At 52.5% G+C, this 15,851-nt stretch overlaps 1 protein-coding gene across 8 annotated transcripts in view; it reads left to right on the plus strand.

Annotated features, from left to right (window-relative positions):
* Nucleotides 1–15,851, plus strand: part of ABCC8 (ATP binding cassette subfamily C member 8) — a gene marked incomplete at both ends in the record, with an annotated part of 75,988 nt that overhangs the window by 55,751 nt on the left and 4,386 nt on the right. For 5 of the 8 annotated variants that reach the window (XM_081240625.1, XM_081240627.1, XM_081240628.1 and 2 more), the window contains 13 exons: nt 570–668; nt 1,707–1,791; nt 2,457–2,537; nt 3,832–3,969; nt 5,425–5,550; nt 6,488–6,587; nt 6,814–7,055; nt 7,154–7,320; nt 8,419–8,488; nt 8,983–9,140; nt 10,840–10,932; nt 14,831–14,933; nt 15,475–15,588. In XM_081240625.1, the coding sequence (XP_081096751.1) occupies nt 570–668; nt 1,707–1,791; nt 2,457–2,537; nt 3,832–3,969; nt 5,425–5,550; nt 6,488–6,587; nt 6,814–7,055; nt 7,154–7,320; nt 8,419–8,488; nt 8,983–9,140; nt 10,840–10,932; nt 14,831–14,933; nt 15,475–15,588 (1,576 nt within the window). Of the gene's footprint in view, nt 1–569; nt 669–1,706; nt 1,792–2,456; nt 2,538–3,831; nt 3,970–5,424; nt 5,555–6,470; nt 6,588–6,813; nt 7,056–7,147; nt 7,321–8,418; nt 8,489–8,982; nt 9,141–10,839; nt 10,933–14,830; nt 14,934–15,474; nt 15,589–15,851 lie in introns of all 8 variants that reach the window. The other 3 variants (XM_081240624.1, XM_081240626.1, XM_081240631.1) reach the window with 2 other exon arrangements.

Below are 15,851 nucleotides of genomic sequence, written 5' to 3' on the forward strand. Positions count from 1 at the left end.
GCGGCCATGGCTCACGGGCCCAGCCGCTCCGCGGCATGTGGGATCTTCCCGGACCGGGGCACGAACCCGTGTCCCCTGCATCGGCAGGCGGACTCTCAACCACTGCGCCACCAGGGAAGCCCGACTCTTCATTTTTAAAAGTTCCATTTGGAGTGTTACCTGCTAACATCAAAGTCGAGTGGTTTGAGGGCTACTCAAGGAAGGAGGAAATCAGGGTTCAAGTATTTACTTAGTTTGGTCACAGTTTGGGGTCTTCCCAGGCTCTGGGCTCTACCCAGAGAGACTTAGGAAGGGGGACAGACTGAAGGGGTGGGATAGGGAGGGGTAGAGAGCAGGGAGGGGTTGAGGTCCCTTATCCCCCAGCCAGCTAAGACCCAGCACCCAAGCCTGCCTCGGGCCCTTGGGGAACGAGAGGCCACCAGGAGCCACACAAAGCAGATTGCCAACTGCACCTCCTCATCTTAGTGCTGCCCCCACCCCCTTGCCCCAGTTTAATCCATCAGCTTGACAACCACCTCTGACAATGACCCCCTGAGAATACCTCCCTACTCCTGCCCTGTTTTTTCCAGGAAGAGAGGCCCCGTGGCCTACGCTTCTCAGAAACCATGGCTGCTAAATGCCACCGTGGAGGAGAACATCACCTTTGAGAGTCCCTTCAACAAACAACGGTAAAAGCCTCGAGGAGGTGGGTTGGGGGGCAAGCTGGGGAGGGGAGAAATTGGTCATGCATTAGCCACTGCCCCAGCCGGCTGCCTGCTCCTCCATCGATCTTCCTCAGCCAGCCATCCTGCTCTCCAGCCCCCTTATCTGGATTCCAGCCTGTTCCATATGGTCCATCTGGAAATGATCCAGATGTGCTGGGCATCAGGGCAGTCCAGCTCCCATGGTTGAGAGGGCAGGAGGGGAGGGAGGTGCAGGAACCCTGGTGCCTTCTCTTGAGGTTGGTGAAAAGGCTCGCCCAGCCCTCCGTGAGTCTCTGTTCTCGTGACTCCCTACCCCCAGCGCCCCCCCCATGCTAATGACTGCTAACATCCATGGAGCTCTTTCCAGGTGCTCTTGTTATGCATGATTTCCTGCAATGCTTACATCAATCCCAGTATGCAGGTACTATTATTATCCCCATTTTATAAATGAGGAAACCAAGAATCAGGAAGGTTAGGTAACTTTCCCAAGGCCACCCAGCCAGTAAGTGACAGAAATGGGTTTCAAATCCAAGTCTTCTTGACACCCAAGTACATGTCACCAAGACACTCTCATGCCTCCATGCACTCTGGCTGGCACCTGCCCAGGCTGAGAGCTGACCAGGGAAGTGTGAGGGGAGCAGGCTGGGCGAATATTTGACCAGCCATCATCATTTACTGCCTAAGCAAACCAGCAGTGATTTTTCCCTGGCAGTGCTCCAAGCATGGGCTCTGGCTGCAGCTTTTCCCACTGCACAGGGGCCACAGGCCCTCTCTTGTCACTTATGTGGCTATTTGCTCCCATCCAACTCATCTTTCAAATATTTAACTTTCTTCATGATGGTGTCAGGTGCTGCCCTCAGCTCTTTTCAAGCTCACGGGGTGTTTGCTTACACCCATCAGGAGGCCCATTAAAGCCATTGCTCCTCCTGGGCACGTCTGCCTGGAAGGTAATGACCCTCTGCAAATGCCCAGGCCCACCTCTGGCCAGGGTGATCAGCTGTGTACCCACCCACCCCACTGCAGGTACAAGATGGTCATCGAAGCCTGCTCCCTGCAGCCAGACATCGACATCCTGCCCCATGGAGACCAGACCCAGATTGGGGAACGGGTTAGTAGCAGCTTCCAGGGGGTGGTTCTCAAAGTTGGGGCCCTCAGCCTCCCCTGCTCCCCACCCGTCACCATCACCATGCCCTGACATCCTTCTCAGGGAGAACAGGTAATGAGAAATGAGAAAGGGGGAAGGCTGAAGAGTTGCCTGCAGTGGGATCAAAATGATCTCCTGGAGCCCTGGGTTGGTGGCTGTCCTCGAAAAGTTTTCAGTCTAGCTTGGTGCAGAGGTCAGCTTAGCACTTTCCCAGGCTGGAGATGACTTGACATCTCCATTCATGCCCCAGGTATGTACTGAGAGCCCGCACAGCACTGTGCTAGACTCAGGGTGGTTCTTCCTGTTCCCTCTCTGGGCGGGGTCCCTCCTCCATAAGCTTAAACAAATAGGATTCTTCTGTGGCTGTCCTCCTTATGTGTGATTTAAATCCGCCCTTCCTCCATCCTGGTTTTCATGGGTCAGATGGTCCCTAGCGCCTTGGGAATCATTCTCCCCACTTCTGAATGAATTCAGTAAACATGTACAAGTTCCCCTTCTCTGCCAGGTGAGGAGGGGGCAAAGAGGTGCATAGAGCCAGGCCTCCCTCCCAAAGAGCTCACAAGTAGGGGCCAGGACAGTTTCTCCTGAAGGGCTGTGAGGGCGTGACCTTTCCTCCCCTTTGGCGGCAGGGCATCAACCTGTCCGGTGGTCAGCGCCAGCGAATCAGCGTGGCCCGAGCCCTCTACCAGCACACTAACGTCGTCTTCTTGGTGAGTGCACCAGCTGGTACCTCCTTGGGGCCCTCATGTCTGGCTGCCACCTTGGCTCATTGCCTACACAGATAGACAGACCCACACACACCATCCCCCAACAACCGCCCCCTCCAGGAGCAATCCTCTCCTGCCAGAGATATTACCTACCCATCTTATTGATGGAGAAACTGAGGCAAGGTTAGTCCAATTGACCCATGTGGATTTCACACTGGGCTCTGCAGTAGCCATGAGGGGAGGCGAGTAGTAATTATAGGCCTCCTCCCTGTAGGACAGCCCCAACCTATTAACACTTATTTAGCCCGACTATAAAATGGCAAATACACGGAAGGGGAGTTACCACTTCACATCTCATGCCCAGAGCAGACATTGCTAATTGATCACAGCTTTCTTTCCCATGGAAACTTAACTTGGCCTTAGAATCCTTCTCAACACAGCACTCCAGTTAACCACTAGTAATCAAACATGAGATAAAACTTACCTATACCTGCCCTACTTCATGCCAAGTTCTGTGTGAGGTGCCTTAGTTGATACTAAAGAATTCTAAGACCCAGCCCTTGGCCTCAAAGGTTGAGAGTCTGATTAGGGAGACAGAGCTTACCCACACTCAAGAGCCACAGCCCACTTGAAAGCCAAACTGTGTGACACAGACTATGTCCAGGGAGACAACAGTGAGGGCTAGAGTAATCAGGGAGGGCTTCCTAGAGGAGGGTCTTGAAGAGTGAGTCAGTTAAACAGAAGGAAAGAGGAAGCCCATTTGGACAGACGGTTAGAAGAAGGAACCTCAGGTCTCTGACCCGAGCTTTATTCTCCACCCTCCACTATTACTATGAGTAATAGTTCACCAGACAGACAAGAGGCAGATCAGCACTCCAGGCAGAGGGAACAGCTTGGACAAAGGCCTGGAATGGCAAATTCCCTGGAAACCTGGAGCGTAGGGAGCTTGCACCAGACAGATGAGAAGTGAGACTGGAAAGGAAGACTGAGCAGGTGGTAAATTAAGGGCCTGGATTAGTGTGCTAAGGAATTCAGACTTAATAAACTATAGGGAGTCAGTGGAGGTTCAGGAGTCAGGAAATGCTTGTGATTAGATCTGTTTGAGAGGCATAACTGATAGCCCCATTTCAAGATGAGGCAACTGAGGCCCAGAAAGGTTGGTTGCACTGTCCAGGACCACGTGGTGGGCTGGGTTAGTGTCAGTCCCTAAAACAGAGCTGGTGTAACTCTGGTGGTTTTTACACTCACTGTTATCCCCTCTTCCCACATGTGTCCCTACCTTCTCCCTTCTGCCTAGGATGACCCCTTCTCAGCTCTGGATGTCCATCTGAGTGACCACCTGATGCAGGCTGGGATCCTTGAGCTGCTCCGAGATGATAAGCGGACAGTGGTCCTAGTGACGCACAAGCTACAGTACCTGCCGCATGCAGACTGGGTGAGGGGCCACAAGGGGGTCAAGCTGTGGAGGGCTGAGGTGGGAGAGGCAGTCAGACATCTTCAAAGGAGTCAATCAGATGTCTCAGTAGCAACTGCTGAGGGCCACAAAGCAGAAGAGATCAGCAATGGATGGCTTCACACAGGCTGGGCCAGTCAGGGAGACCCTGCATAGCCCAAGGGTTTGGTATCACCTAGAGCTGCAGACATCCATATCCTGACACGGGCCCCATGTGGGTACACACAAGGCTGGCACAAAGAAGTCTCAAAAAGAAGCAGACACTCAGTTCTTACCTCTGTTTCCTGCCCAGTTTGATGACTCACCCCCCTAGCCTTGGGGAGTGCCCATTTGGAGGGGAGAGCCATCTTCCTGCCCACGAGTGCATCAGATTCAAGTTAGGATCAAATGGAAAATATGGAAACAAACAATGGCAGTAGTAATAGAAACTTCAATATTACCAGTAAAATGCAATTTTGTGAAATCCCACATCAGTTAAATTCCCATATTCCTCAACGTGAAGACAATAGTTACTTTTCAAATAACTGGAAAGCATTTAATTTTTAAGATGGAAATCATGTGACTTGTGAAATCTGGGTCTTGCCTGAATCCTACATAAATTTGTCCGGGGAAATTGAGGTCCTTCCTAAGCTTCAGGTCTGTGTTAATCAGCCCTGCTGATTCCCCCCAGATAAGTCTTCCTTCTACATGTGGTAAGATCTTCCCTCTACTATGAAAAAAAAAAAAAGATCCAGATTTTTTTAAAAAAGCTATTAAAGCAGGTACAGGTTTGTGTCTGAGTTTTTGTGGTGATTCTGGTGAGACAATTCAGGACAATCTTTAGTCCAAAGAAGGCAGACACGGAGGTGCCTGGTTCCTCAAGGTGTCAGTGAACAGGACTCCTGGGCATCCGTCCCTGAACCCCAGCATGAGGTGGGTGGGGGTGAGAGGAGCAGGATGGGTTTCTGAATTACTGATGGGTCTACATGAGTATAAAACATTGAATGTTTCAAATAAAATAAGTTTTATTGATTTCAAAGAGGCCACACACACTTAGACCAACAGGTGCTTTGCCAAACACTGGTGGAACATATCAGATCTGCCATGAGGAGGAGCTAAGGGTAACGTGCTATTAGGCCTTTCAGTGTATGGAAACAGCTCTCACTGCTGGAGTCTTTGGGGATAACCAGACAGCTTGACCAGGATGCACTAATTTGCTCTGTAAACCCTCCTATCAACCACGGGACAACCATTGAGAATACCCCCCCGCCAGATGTACCAGACTCTAAATCCTGGAGTGTGTTGCTGAGGGCAGTGGGCAAGCTGGAGGCCGTTTGCGGTGGGGAAAAGATAGGTGCTCTGTGTACATCCATCTTAGACCTCTCGGTCAGGCAGGGGCATGACCTCCACTCTTCCTCCCCAGCCAGCCCCCCGCCAGGTTTGTTTCTGCCTTTCCAGATCATCGCTATGAAGGACGGCACCATCCAGAGGGAGGGCACGCTCAAGGACTTCCAGAGGTCTGAGTGCCAGCTCTTTGAGCACTGGAAGACCCTCATGAACCGGCAGGACCAAGAGCTGGAGAAGGTGGGTGTATTTTGGGGGCCAGTCAGCCACCCCCTGAGGGGAAGGTTTTGCTAGAACCTGAACTCATAAAGGTCTTCCTGCCCTCATTGGCCCCAGGAAGCCCCACCTCCCACCCACACACACACAAAGGACATATGTGGGAGCTGGGCATGAACTTGCTCCTACTAGAGAGCCAGTACCTGTGCCAGCTACCCAAGGCAGAGTCGGGAGGATGACTTCCCCTTTTCCTGAGATAGTCAGTACCATTTAGTTACAAAGCTTCAGATAACCAATGCAAACTGGCTAAGCAAAGAAAAAAAGGGTGGGTAGTTAAGGATTTATTGGCTCAAGAAACTGGAAAGTCAACGCCATAGCTTCAGGTGGAGCTAGATCCAGGTAGTCAAGCAATATCATCAGGAATCTATTTCTCCCCATCCCTTGGTTCTACTCACCTCACATTGGCTTCATTCTCATATAACAACAATGAGGGCCACTGGCAATCTCAGGTTTCCATTCTCCCAGGTCAACAACTCTGCCAGAAGGAAAGTGCCTCTTTCATGATAGTTTAGCAAAAGTCCCAGGGCTGACTCTTATTGGTCCAATTTGGTCATGTGCCCACCCCAAACAAATCACTGTGGTCAGGGATGTGGAATGTGAAGATTGACCAGTCCTGGGTCATGTGCACACCCCAGGAGCAAGGGAGAATGATCAGCCCCCTGAATCACAGAGACTAAGAATAGGGGAGAGGTGGTCTCCCACAGGGATATTGGGGTGCTAGTAACTGATGAAGGGGAAGGAATAAATTCTGGCAGGCAAACATATGTCCATCTGGACTGTCCCCCAGGCAGGGGCAACCTGGAAACTGACACTGGACATCACCGGGGGTGGTTGCCCCCCTACCCTCCCTTTTCCCCTCTGCACACCCCAAGGACATGGGCCAGACCCATCTGTCTTTCAGGAGACCATTGTGGAGCGAAAAGCCACAGAGCCACCCCAGGGCCTGCCCCGGGCCATGTCCTCAAGAGATGGCCTCCTGCAGGATGAGGAAGAGGAGGAAGGTACAGACAGTGGGACTGGAGTGAAATCATGGCCTGAGGTCTGATCAACCATGAGGAGACTAAGGTTTGGGGTTCTGGGAGTGGGGAGATAGTGTGCCTCTGATGAAATCCCATCCCGTCTGTGTGCCTCAGTCTTTCCATCTGTAAGTGGGGCTGACACACCCCCTGGTTCCCCTCAGAGGGGTGTGCAATGTGAAGCCACAGGGTGGGTTCTTGCGGCCTGCAGAGGAGGTGGCCGAGAGTGAGGAGGAGGACAACCTGTCGTCGGTGCTGCACCAGCGCGCCAAGATCCCGTGGCGGGCCTGCACCAAGTACCTGTCCTCGGCCGGCATCCTGCTTCTCTCACTGCTCATCTTATCCCAGCTGCTCAAGCACATGGTCTTGGTGGCCATTGACTACTGGCTGGCCAAGTGGACTGACAGCGCCCTGATCCTGAACCCCATGGCCAGGAACTGCTCCCTCAGCCAGGTGTGGCCAGCAGCCCCAGTGCCGGGGCTGGGGTGGGGGGAGGGCTGAGCATGGACCGCCCCCCTGCAGGACCCTGCCTCGTTCTCTGCCAGGCCCAGGAGTGCTCCCTCGACCAGACCGTCTACGCCATGGTGTTCACGGTGCTCTGCAGCCTGGGCATCGTGCTGTGCCTTGTCACATCCATCACAGTGGAGTGGACAGGGCTGAAGGTGGCCAAGAGGTTGCACTGCAGCCTGCTAAACCGGATCGTCCTGGCTCCCATGAGGTAGGCCTCTCCCCTGGCTGTGCTGGGCTATGGGCAAGTCATTGTTCTCTGGGCCTCAGGTCTCCCATCAATAAAATGGGGATATACGATCTCTGTCACAGGCTTCTGGGGTGACTCAAGGAGATGATGTGAGAAAAGTGCCCTCCTCGGTGCAGAAAGCAGAGGGAAACTGGCATTTACTCAGCCAGACATGGTGCTAGGAATCTTACATGGTTAGCTCATCTAATTGTCACCAGAGCCCTTCACAGCGAGTGTCTGCAGGCTCTGCCTAAATGTTAGTTTCCCCTCCCTAGGCAGGTACCACCCACGGTTCAGCTCTCACCTCCCCTGCCTCTCTCTCCGCCCGCAGCCATTCTGCAGGTTCTGACCCCAGGGACACACTGGGAAGCTGTTCTCATCCTCCGTAATGGGATGGATAAAACCCTCAAAGGCTGCTTGGTGTGAAAGAGGTTTAAAGCTGTCACAGCTGCTAACTCGGTTTACAAATACAGTAGGCAAACGGCTTATCTGGCCCCTCCTCAATGCCAGACCTCACCATCTGCACTTTTTACTTTTCAGCCTTGTGAGCACTCTGTGGCCCACAGACACGGCCTCCAGGTTTACTTACCCTCTATTTGTCCAGATCTGTGGTTCTGAAATCCTCTTTTTGGGGTTGTGCCGGTTCTGGGTTACAGCCGGAGTGCTGACAGCCGGAGTGACCTTGCAGGGTCAGCCGGCCAACAAGCTGCCCCGGGGCCCTGTCCCCTCCCCACCCTGGGAGAGTTGTCCCTCTGGAGAGAACTCTGTGTCCCCAGGAGGACACAGAGGGAGTCCTGAGTGTGTCGGGCAGAGCGATAAGCTGAGAACGGTGGCAGAGGTCACACGTGGGCTGTAGGGTCAGAGAGGCTGGGGAGGGGCCAACACTCCCTTGGGTGGCCACACGAATTCTCAGCAACACAGGCCAGATGTCTACAGACCTGCAAAGGCGAATGCCCCTGGAAAAGCAGACCTGGGGATGACCCCATAGACATTGAAACGAAAGAAATAATTGTCCTCCTTCAGTAAACAGGAAGGAAATCAGTAAACACATGAGTAACTGCTCCTCTGGTTACCTCTTAGGTTTTTCGAGACCACACCCCTTGGAACCATCCTGAACAGGTTCTCATCTGATTGTAACACCATCGACCAGGTACACAGGACCGCGACACATTTCCGCAGTTCAGAGAGGCCAGGCCCCCAGGAGCTTTTCCTGTCTGGTGCTGGCTTCCCCAGATCAGAGCCTTGGGGTAGGAACCCAGTGGCCACCATCTGATTATAATGCTGCCTCAGGACCTGGGGCCTCCCCTGGGAGACCCTCATACTAAGGCTGAAGGAAACCACATCCCTTTGGCTTCCATCCAAGCCCACTCTGGCTCACAATAAGGTTCCAAGCATACTCTAAACCAAGGTGACTGATTTTGTGGAGGATATTCATTTTGATTTAGCCTGTGTTCTTTATTTGCCATCATACTAGATGGTGAAAAACAAAGTTCTAATTCCTGTTCTCAGGGAGCCTACAGCGTAGCTGCAGGGGTAAGACATGCACCGTAATAAAGGAAGAGAGCAAAATACGGCGCCAGGTAACACACTGAAGGTAATCAAATACCAGAACTCACCTCCCTTTCTCACCCTCCCCTCCTGCAGCACATCCCGTCCACGCTGGAGTGCCTGAGCCGCTCCACCCTGCTCTGTGTCTCAGCTCTGGCCGTCATCTCCTATGTCACACCTGTGTTCCTCGTGGCCCTCCTGCCCCTGGCTGTCGTGTGCTACTTCATCCAGAAGTACTTCCGGGTGGCATCCAGGTGATGGCAGCACTTGCCCGGGGGTGAGGGATGGGAAGTTCTTTGCAATAGGCACTTCAGCACTGTTATTAGAATCATCATCGTAGAAGTAGCAGAGTCGTGTCCCCCAAAACAATGGAAAATTGAAATATTCATATTCCACTATCCTAATATAACCGTCTGTCAGCACGCACACACTGCAGTTACTATTTGAACTACTTCCTTGGGTGATATGCTCAGGAATGGGATTGCCAGGTCAGGGTGTAAGCACGTGATCATGCCCTTCATTCATTTTGCCAAAGTGCTTCCCGGGAGGATTGTATGATTCCAGTGTCCAGGCTGATGGCATAAAATAAGAGGGCACGTGATATGAGGGGTCTTATGGCAACCAGACCTCCCAACCCACGTGGATCCAGAGCGTGGCTGGAAGCCTTGACTTGAGGGAGCCTCTCACAGCCTTTCGCGTTGATCACATTCGCCTTCATGAGCCTTGGAGCCACGCATGACTCTTTCCTACTCAAAATTTTCTAAGAATGTTCTCTTGGAAGTTCTTTCTGGGAGTGATTCTGTTAAGCTCATAGATTCAAAGATTTGTAGGGACAATTTTTAAGAATCTTTAGGCCAGTGTGTCTCAAACTGCCAATCACAACCTATCAGTGGGTCATGAAATCAGTATCATAGATCACAGCCCGTAATTTTTTTAATGAAATAGAATAGAAAATATCAGACTGTATTCACATAGTAACAGTAAGCTTTGCTTGATGAAACCTTTGTTTTGGTCCTGTATGGGTGTGTGTGTGTACTGATTCGTGATATAAAATGTGTTTCTTACTAGGAGTTGTGGCCAGAAAGGTTAAGTACCTCTCTCAAGTACACAGAGTTTGTTAGAAATGAGTCAAAATACTGATTGGCTATGATAATAATAATTAAATTTAGATACATTTTGGCCACAATTACCTTGCCCATAAGGATCATGATTTGTATAAACGGCTTTTTGCCTGGATGATCCAGAATCCCCTGGTACCCACATGGAACACAGTGCACTGATATTCACAAAATCGCAGTGGCTTTTTAAACACCGTACAAGCTGATCTACAAGGTTCATTCCTTCTGCCAGAGAAACCACCTTGTTCCCCTGGCACCCACTCTGGCCCTGGGGACAGTTTGTCCAGGAAAGCTGCTTCCTGCATTCCCAAGCTGACCTCCTTGGCACTAATACACTTGTCAAGGTGCAGCTGTGGGGAGCAGGAACAGTTCTGTTGCCATGGAAACCACTGGCCTTCCCCTCTCCAGGAGCTCTTTAAATCCAAAGCCTGTGGTGGTTATCGGGGAGGGGACTGAAAGCGTGGAGTTTTTCTGGTCTTTCTGTTCCTTTGACTAGCTGTTCAAGTTGTTCGCCTGTGAAAGGGAACTAACACTGCTGCAGAGTGAGGCGGTGCGGCAAAGCAAATAGATAGACGCAAACGTGAGGTGTCTGATGCCCAGGATAACAGTAACCGTACAGCATGCTCTGCTTAAGTATCTACAGAAATGAGCTCATCCAGTCCTCACGACTGCTTGATGGGGGGGGTACCCTTGTCTCGCCTCTTTACAGGCGAGAAACAGGCCTAGAGAGGTGAAGCTATTTGCCTGCACTGTAGTAAGAGGTGGAGCTAGGATTCAGACCCAGGCGGAGCCCTGAGCTGCCCTCTTAACCATTCTGTTCTGCTCCCCTGCACAGGGACCTGCAGCAGCTGGACGACACCACCCAGCTCCCACTGCTCTCACACTTTGCCGAAACCGTGGAAGGTCTCACCACCATCCGGGCCTTCAGGTACCAGATTCACCCTGGGTGGGTAGGGGGGTAGAGATGGAGCCAGGGTCACAGGTCATGAGATTCAATTCTCAGGGCTCTACTTAGGAAAGCCCAGGACACATGTCTCCCAACCCCTCATCAGGCCCCAAGGCCAGTACACCCAAGGTGTCAGGTCTAGTGGGCTCTAGCAGCATGATCCAGAGAGGAGAATCTCAGGCCTAGAGCCAAGCCCATGGCCTCTGTGAACTAAGGCAAAACATGAAAAGAGAAAAGGCTGGGACAATTCCTCACACATCAATGTTGGAAAGGCCCTTACATGGTGTGGGCCAGCCCTGAGGCCATCTTTCATTGAGACGCTCCTGTGAGCCAAACACTATGCTGAGTACTTTACGTGCCAGTCTCATTCATTCTGCACTGCAATCTGAAATGGAAAGCTTGATTATTCCCACTTCTCAGATAAGGAAATTGAGGCTCTCTGTAAGGTCCCACAAAGTACAGATTTGAACCTGCTTGTTCATTCAACAAACATTTACTGAGTGTTCACCAAGCCCCACACCAGGCACTAAAAAGACAAAAATGAGTCAGATGAGCCCCTGCCCTGGAGGCATTTACAGTCCAGGCTTTGAGCAGGCCAGGACAAACCCATGTGACAAGTACTCTGAAAGAAAGGGGGACACAGGCTCTGGGAACATAGAAGGGAGGCAGTCATGGAAGGCTTCATTGAGGAGGTGTCATTAGTGCTAGGACTCAAAGAGGAGATAAGACTTCACCAGGCTGGAGGAACTCTCCCAAAACTTCAGTTTCAGTTCCTCCAAAACTCCCACCATCCTCTTGCCACTCTGAGTTGTGATGTTGGGCTTGACAGAAGCGTCTGAGGCTGCCTTGGGAGTGGAGGGGGCTGTTGCTCCCCACCTCAGTCTCTGTCTGAATTATTAGGGCATCTCTCCTCCAGATAGACAGGCCAGAGACCCCTGACCCAGATACTGGGGCTCTGGTCTCTAAGCTTCACTCAGAGAATGATTCTAGGTTATTTTTAGGATGGCACAGCTGTGCGGGTCATGACAGTAACCATGTGACACCAGCCTTGTGTCCAGTAACCCTAGGGCTCAAGGGCCAGCCGACAGGGTCTGAGGAGGCCTGCCTGCATCTCCTCCCTCCAACCCCCAAAGTCTAGCTGCTGCCCTGGGAGAGGTGCCCCGGCTCCTGGCGCAGCCCTGCAGCCCCAGTTCACTCTCTGGGGCATCTGGGGCCGATGGGAGGTCCTCTTTGGGGTCTTGTCTGAGTGAAGCAAAGCAAAGCAGAGCTCTGCCGTGGCCCTGGCTCTGCTCCCTGGACATCTCCTGCCACTGTGCAAGCCTGTGCTGTCTTCCCCACAGAAGCTCCCTGGAGCCTGGCATGACTCCAGGGTTCCCTTCCAGCCTCCTCCTCTTCTCAAGCCTGAACTCCCCAGTTCCTTCACCTTCCAGACCCCTCAGCACTCCTGGGCCAACCTCTACTCTAAGTTTCGGTGATGCTCCTCTTAGAATTGATCTCCTGGAGGCCTTTGGCAGGGCCTGGGGAAGAGAGAGTGCGACTTTCCTAGAGTGGGCCAGACCCTTCAGTAGGATCTGAGTGTATGCCCACATCCTGCAACCAGCCTCCGACCAAGCCAGCGGTTAGCCAGAGAAACTGCTGCCTGGGAGGCCTCCCACACCCTGCACTGACATGATCAATGAGTTTTAAATTTGAGTGAAGGACTTTTAAAATCATCCCTGAATGTGTTAAATTCATTGGCTTTTTGCCCAGAGGCCTGTCCTGCTGAGAGCAACCTAGCATTTATTGGTTGTACATTTCCCATGTGCCAGATATGTGTGTGGGTTATTGCATTTAATCCTCATAAGAGCCTCATGACATAGGTAGGAGAAGCCACGCTGTACAGCTGAGGCTGAGTAACCAGCCCAAGGTCACACAGTCAGTGAGAGCTGGTGCTGGGCTTGGAACCCAGGCCTGGCTGACCTTCCGGGTTTTTTTGGAGGCCCTGCTTTTTCCCAAGAAGAGTTTCAAGGGTGCCCAACACTGAATGGTTGTTTCAGTCCATGTAGGAACTATTACTATCCCCCATTTACTGGTGAGGAAACTGAGCCTTGGTCCTGAGACACAGCCTGTAAGTAATAATGCTCAGACTCCAACCTGGGTCCACATGGCCCCAAAAGTGGGGCTCTTTCCACATTCCTTACTCCGTCATACACCTACCACAGAAGGTCCCATCTCACACACACTCTCATGCACACCCACCCCTCAGGCCAGTCACACACCCCTCCGACTCCCCAGTCACTCACACATGCACTCACACATACATACACATCTTCAACAGCCACTTACTCACACAAACCCTCAGACCAATGGTTTCACATTCCCCTCAGACACATCACCCACACACACACACATCCACCCTGTGGCTGGCCGATCACACCCTCTCACAACTCAGAGACTTGCTTTGCTCTCCTCAGACACATGATTCAGGCCCTCCACTGAAGGAGCTGCAGAACAAACAGCTTCTGGGAGTGAAAAGCAAATGCCCATGAGATCCATCTTGAGTTCTTCTGAGTCCCCTCCATTGTTTCCCTGAGACCATGCTGAGACACCTTTCATTCATTCTTTCATTCACCATCAAACAAGTACACCTGCCCCCTCCTCTAGGCCTGGCTCAAAGTCTGAAGGGGTGGCCAAGGAGAGCGACACCAGGAGCCCAGGCTTGTCAGAGACAAGAGGCAGATCCATACAAAGTAACACAAGGGAGAACGTGACGAGGGCACGAGGGCAGGAAAGAAGCCTCCAGAGTTCCTTGTTCAGAGAGGTCCCATCTACCTTAGAGGGTCAGGGAAGGTTCATTCATTCGACAAATATTTATTGACAGTGCCAGGTGCTGGAGATACATTAGTGACCAAAACAAACATGGTCTCCATCCTCATGGAGTTTACAGTCTAGTGAGGGAGGTGGACAATAAACAGCTAGAGAAATTAACATATGAGCAGAGGTTATGAAACAAACAGGCTGCAGAGATGGAGAAAAATAGGCCAGGAAAGGCCACTCTGAGGAGGTGCCACTTAAGGTAAAGCCTGAAAGTTGAGAGGAGTCAGCCTTGGGAAGAGCAGGGGAGAAAGCATTCCAGGCAGAGGGAATAGCATGTTCAAAGGCCTTGGGGTGGGGAAGCACTTGGCATTGTCACAAAACTGAAAAAAGGCAAGTAAAGTAATAAATTACTTTACTGTAATTTCTGTGTCTGCAACACAGTGAGCAAGGGAATTTGTGGCATGGAAGGAGGTGGGTGAGGTTGGCAGGAGCTGGCTCACACAGGCTTCTGGCAAGGAGGTGGTTCTTTATCCTAAAAGTCATTCATATTCTTAGCAGGGGAGAGATAGGATGCAATTTATGACTTAGAAAGATGATGCTGGCTGCAGTGTGGAGGGTAGACTGTAGGGAGATAGCAGGTAGACCTATCAGGAAGCTGATACTATAGTCCAAGTGAGTTTGCAGTGGGCAGGAAGCAGGCCAGAGGCAGGCAGAGGCCAGGGCTATTTTGGAGAAAGAAATAAGAGGACTGAGGGATTGGATGTGAATCCCGATGATTCCTAGGTTTCCAGCCTGAGCACCTGGGTGGGTGGAGGTGCGCTTTATTGTAACAGGGAAGCCCTGCAGAGGAGAACAGGTCTTGGGGTGAAAACAAGCATTTGAAGGAGGTGGCACCTTTGACAGGTTTGAATAAGCAGGAGGGAGCTGGGAGGGAGTTCCAGGAAGGAATGGCATCCATAAGGTGGCAGAGGTGGCATGTCTGGGGGCTGCTGAGGCCCAGGCAGCCCCCTCTGCAGGTGAGGAAAGTCCCGGGGGCTACATGGACCAAGATTATTCCCCCTCATCCTCCCCATCCTCCCTCCAGGTACGAGGCCCGGTTCCAGCAGAAGCTCCTTGAATACACGGACTCCAACAACATCGCCTCCCTCTTCCTCACGGCCGCCAACAGGTGGCTCGAAGTTCGCATGGCAAGTGCCCCCCAGCCCCCCACACCCCAGGGACAGGGGGTTCTGATAGGGCTGTGCAGCCAGAGCAAGGGCCAAACAGGGACCGGAGGGTGGGAAGAGAGGACAGATACCGGCCTGGTGTGCATACGGGGTGGGCATCGAACCCTCCTGCTTCTCCCAGCTCTGGTGGTCCTCCCCGTGTCTGACCTGAGCCCTCTCTTTCTTATATCACTGCCTGGAGGCTTGTGTGTCTGAGGTGTGTGCCAAGAGCGAGAACAGTTGTGTGTTTAGCTGTGACAGGTGTGTCTGAAGTGGGTCATATGACAGGTGTGGGCCAGCTGGTGAGGCATGCGTGCTGGGCTTGGGGGCGGGGGCAGCAGAGCTGTGTGCATACGTTGTCTACTGGGGCTCCAGCCTTCACAGCCTCCTGTGTGTCTGATGATGTGTTGCGGGGCTGGGGTTGAGTCTCGGCTGAGCTGCTGTCCCCCCTGAAGGGAGTGAGGGGTAGGAGTGCTGTGCCTTCAACCCCTGAGGGTCCAGGCCAGCTCCACTCCCTCTGCAGGAGTACATTGGTGCATGTGTGGTCCTCATCGCGGCCGTGACCTCCATCTCCAACTCCCTGCACAGGGAGCTCTCTGCCGGCCTGGTGGGCCTGGGCCTTACCTACGCCTTAATGGTGAGTGGCAGCAGGTGGGGGAGGGAAAGAGTCAGACACCAGCCCCTGGGGAAGCCCAGGGCACCTTCCCTGACCGAGGCGCTCCCAGGCCTTACCCCAAGCTATACCGAGTCTGATGCCAGAGGGACCATGTGGACAGGAGGGCTTACTGCAGGTCCCTGCCCCTTCACCCAGGCCTGGGCCCCAGGTGGGGGTGGGTGAGGATCCACACTCGCTGTAACCCCCATGGAGGGCCCCCTGGACAGTGAGCGGTGGGCAGCAAA

The sequence above is a fragment of the Mesoplodon bidens genome (assembly GCF_964165515.1).
Source record: "Mesoplodon bidens genome assembly, chromosome: 7".
Taxonomy (NCBI): Eukaryota; Metazoa; Chordata; class Mammalia; order Artiodactyla; family Ziphiidae; genus Mesoplodon; species Mesoplodon bidens.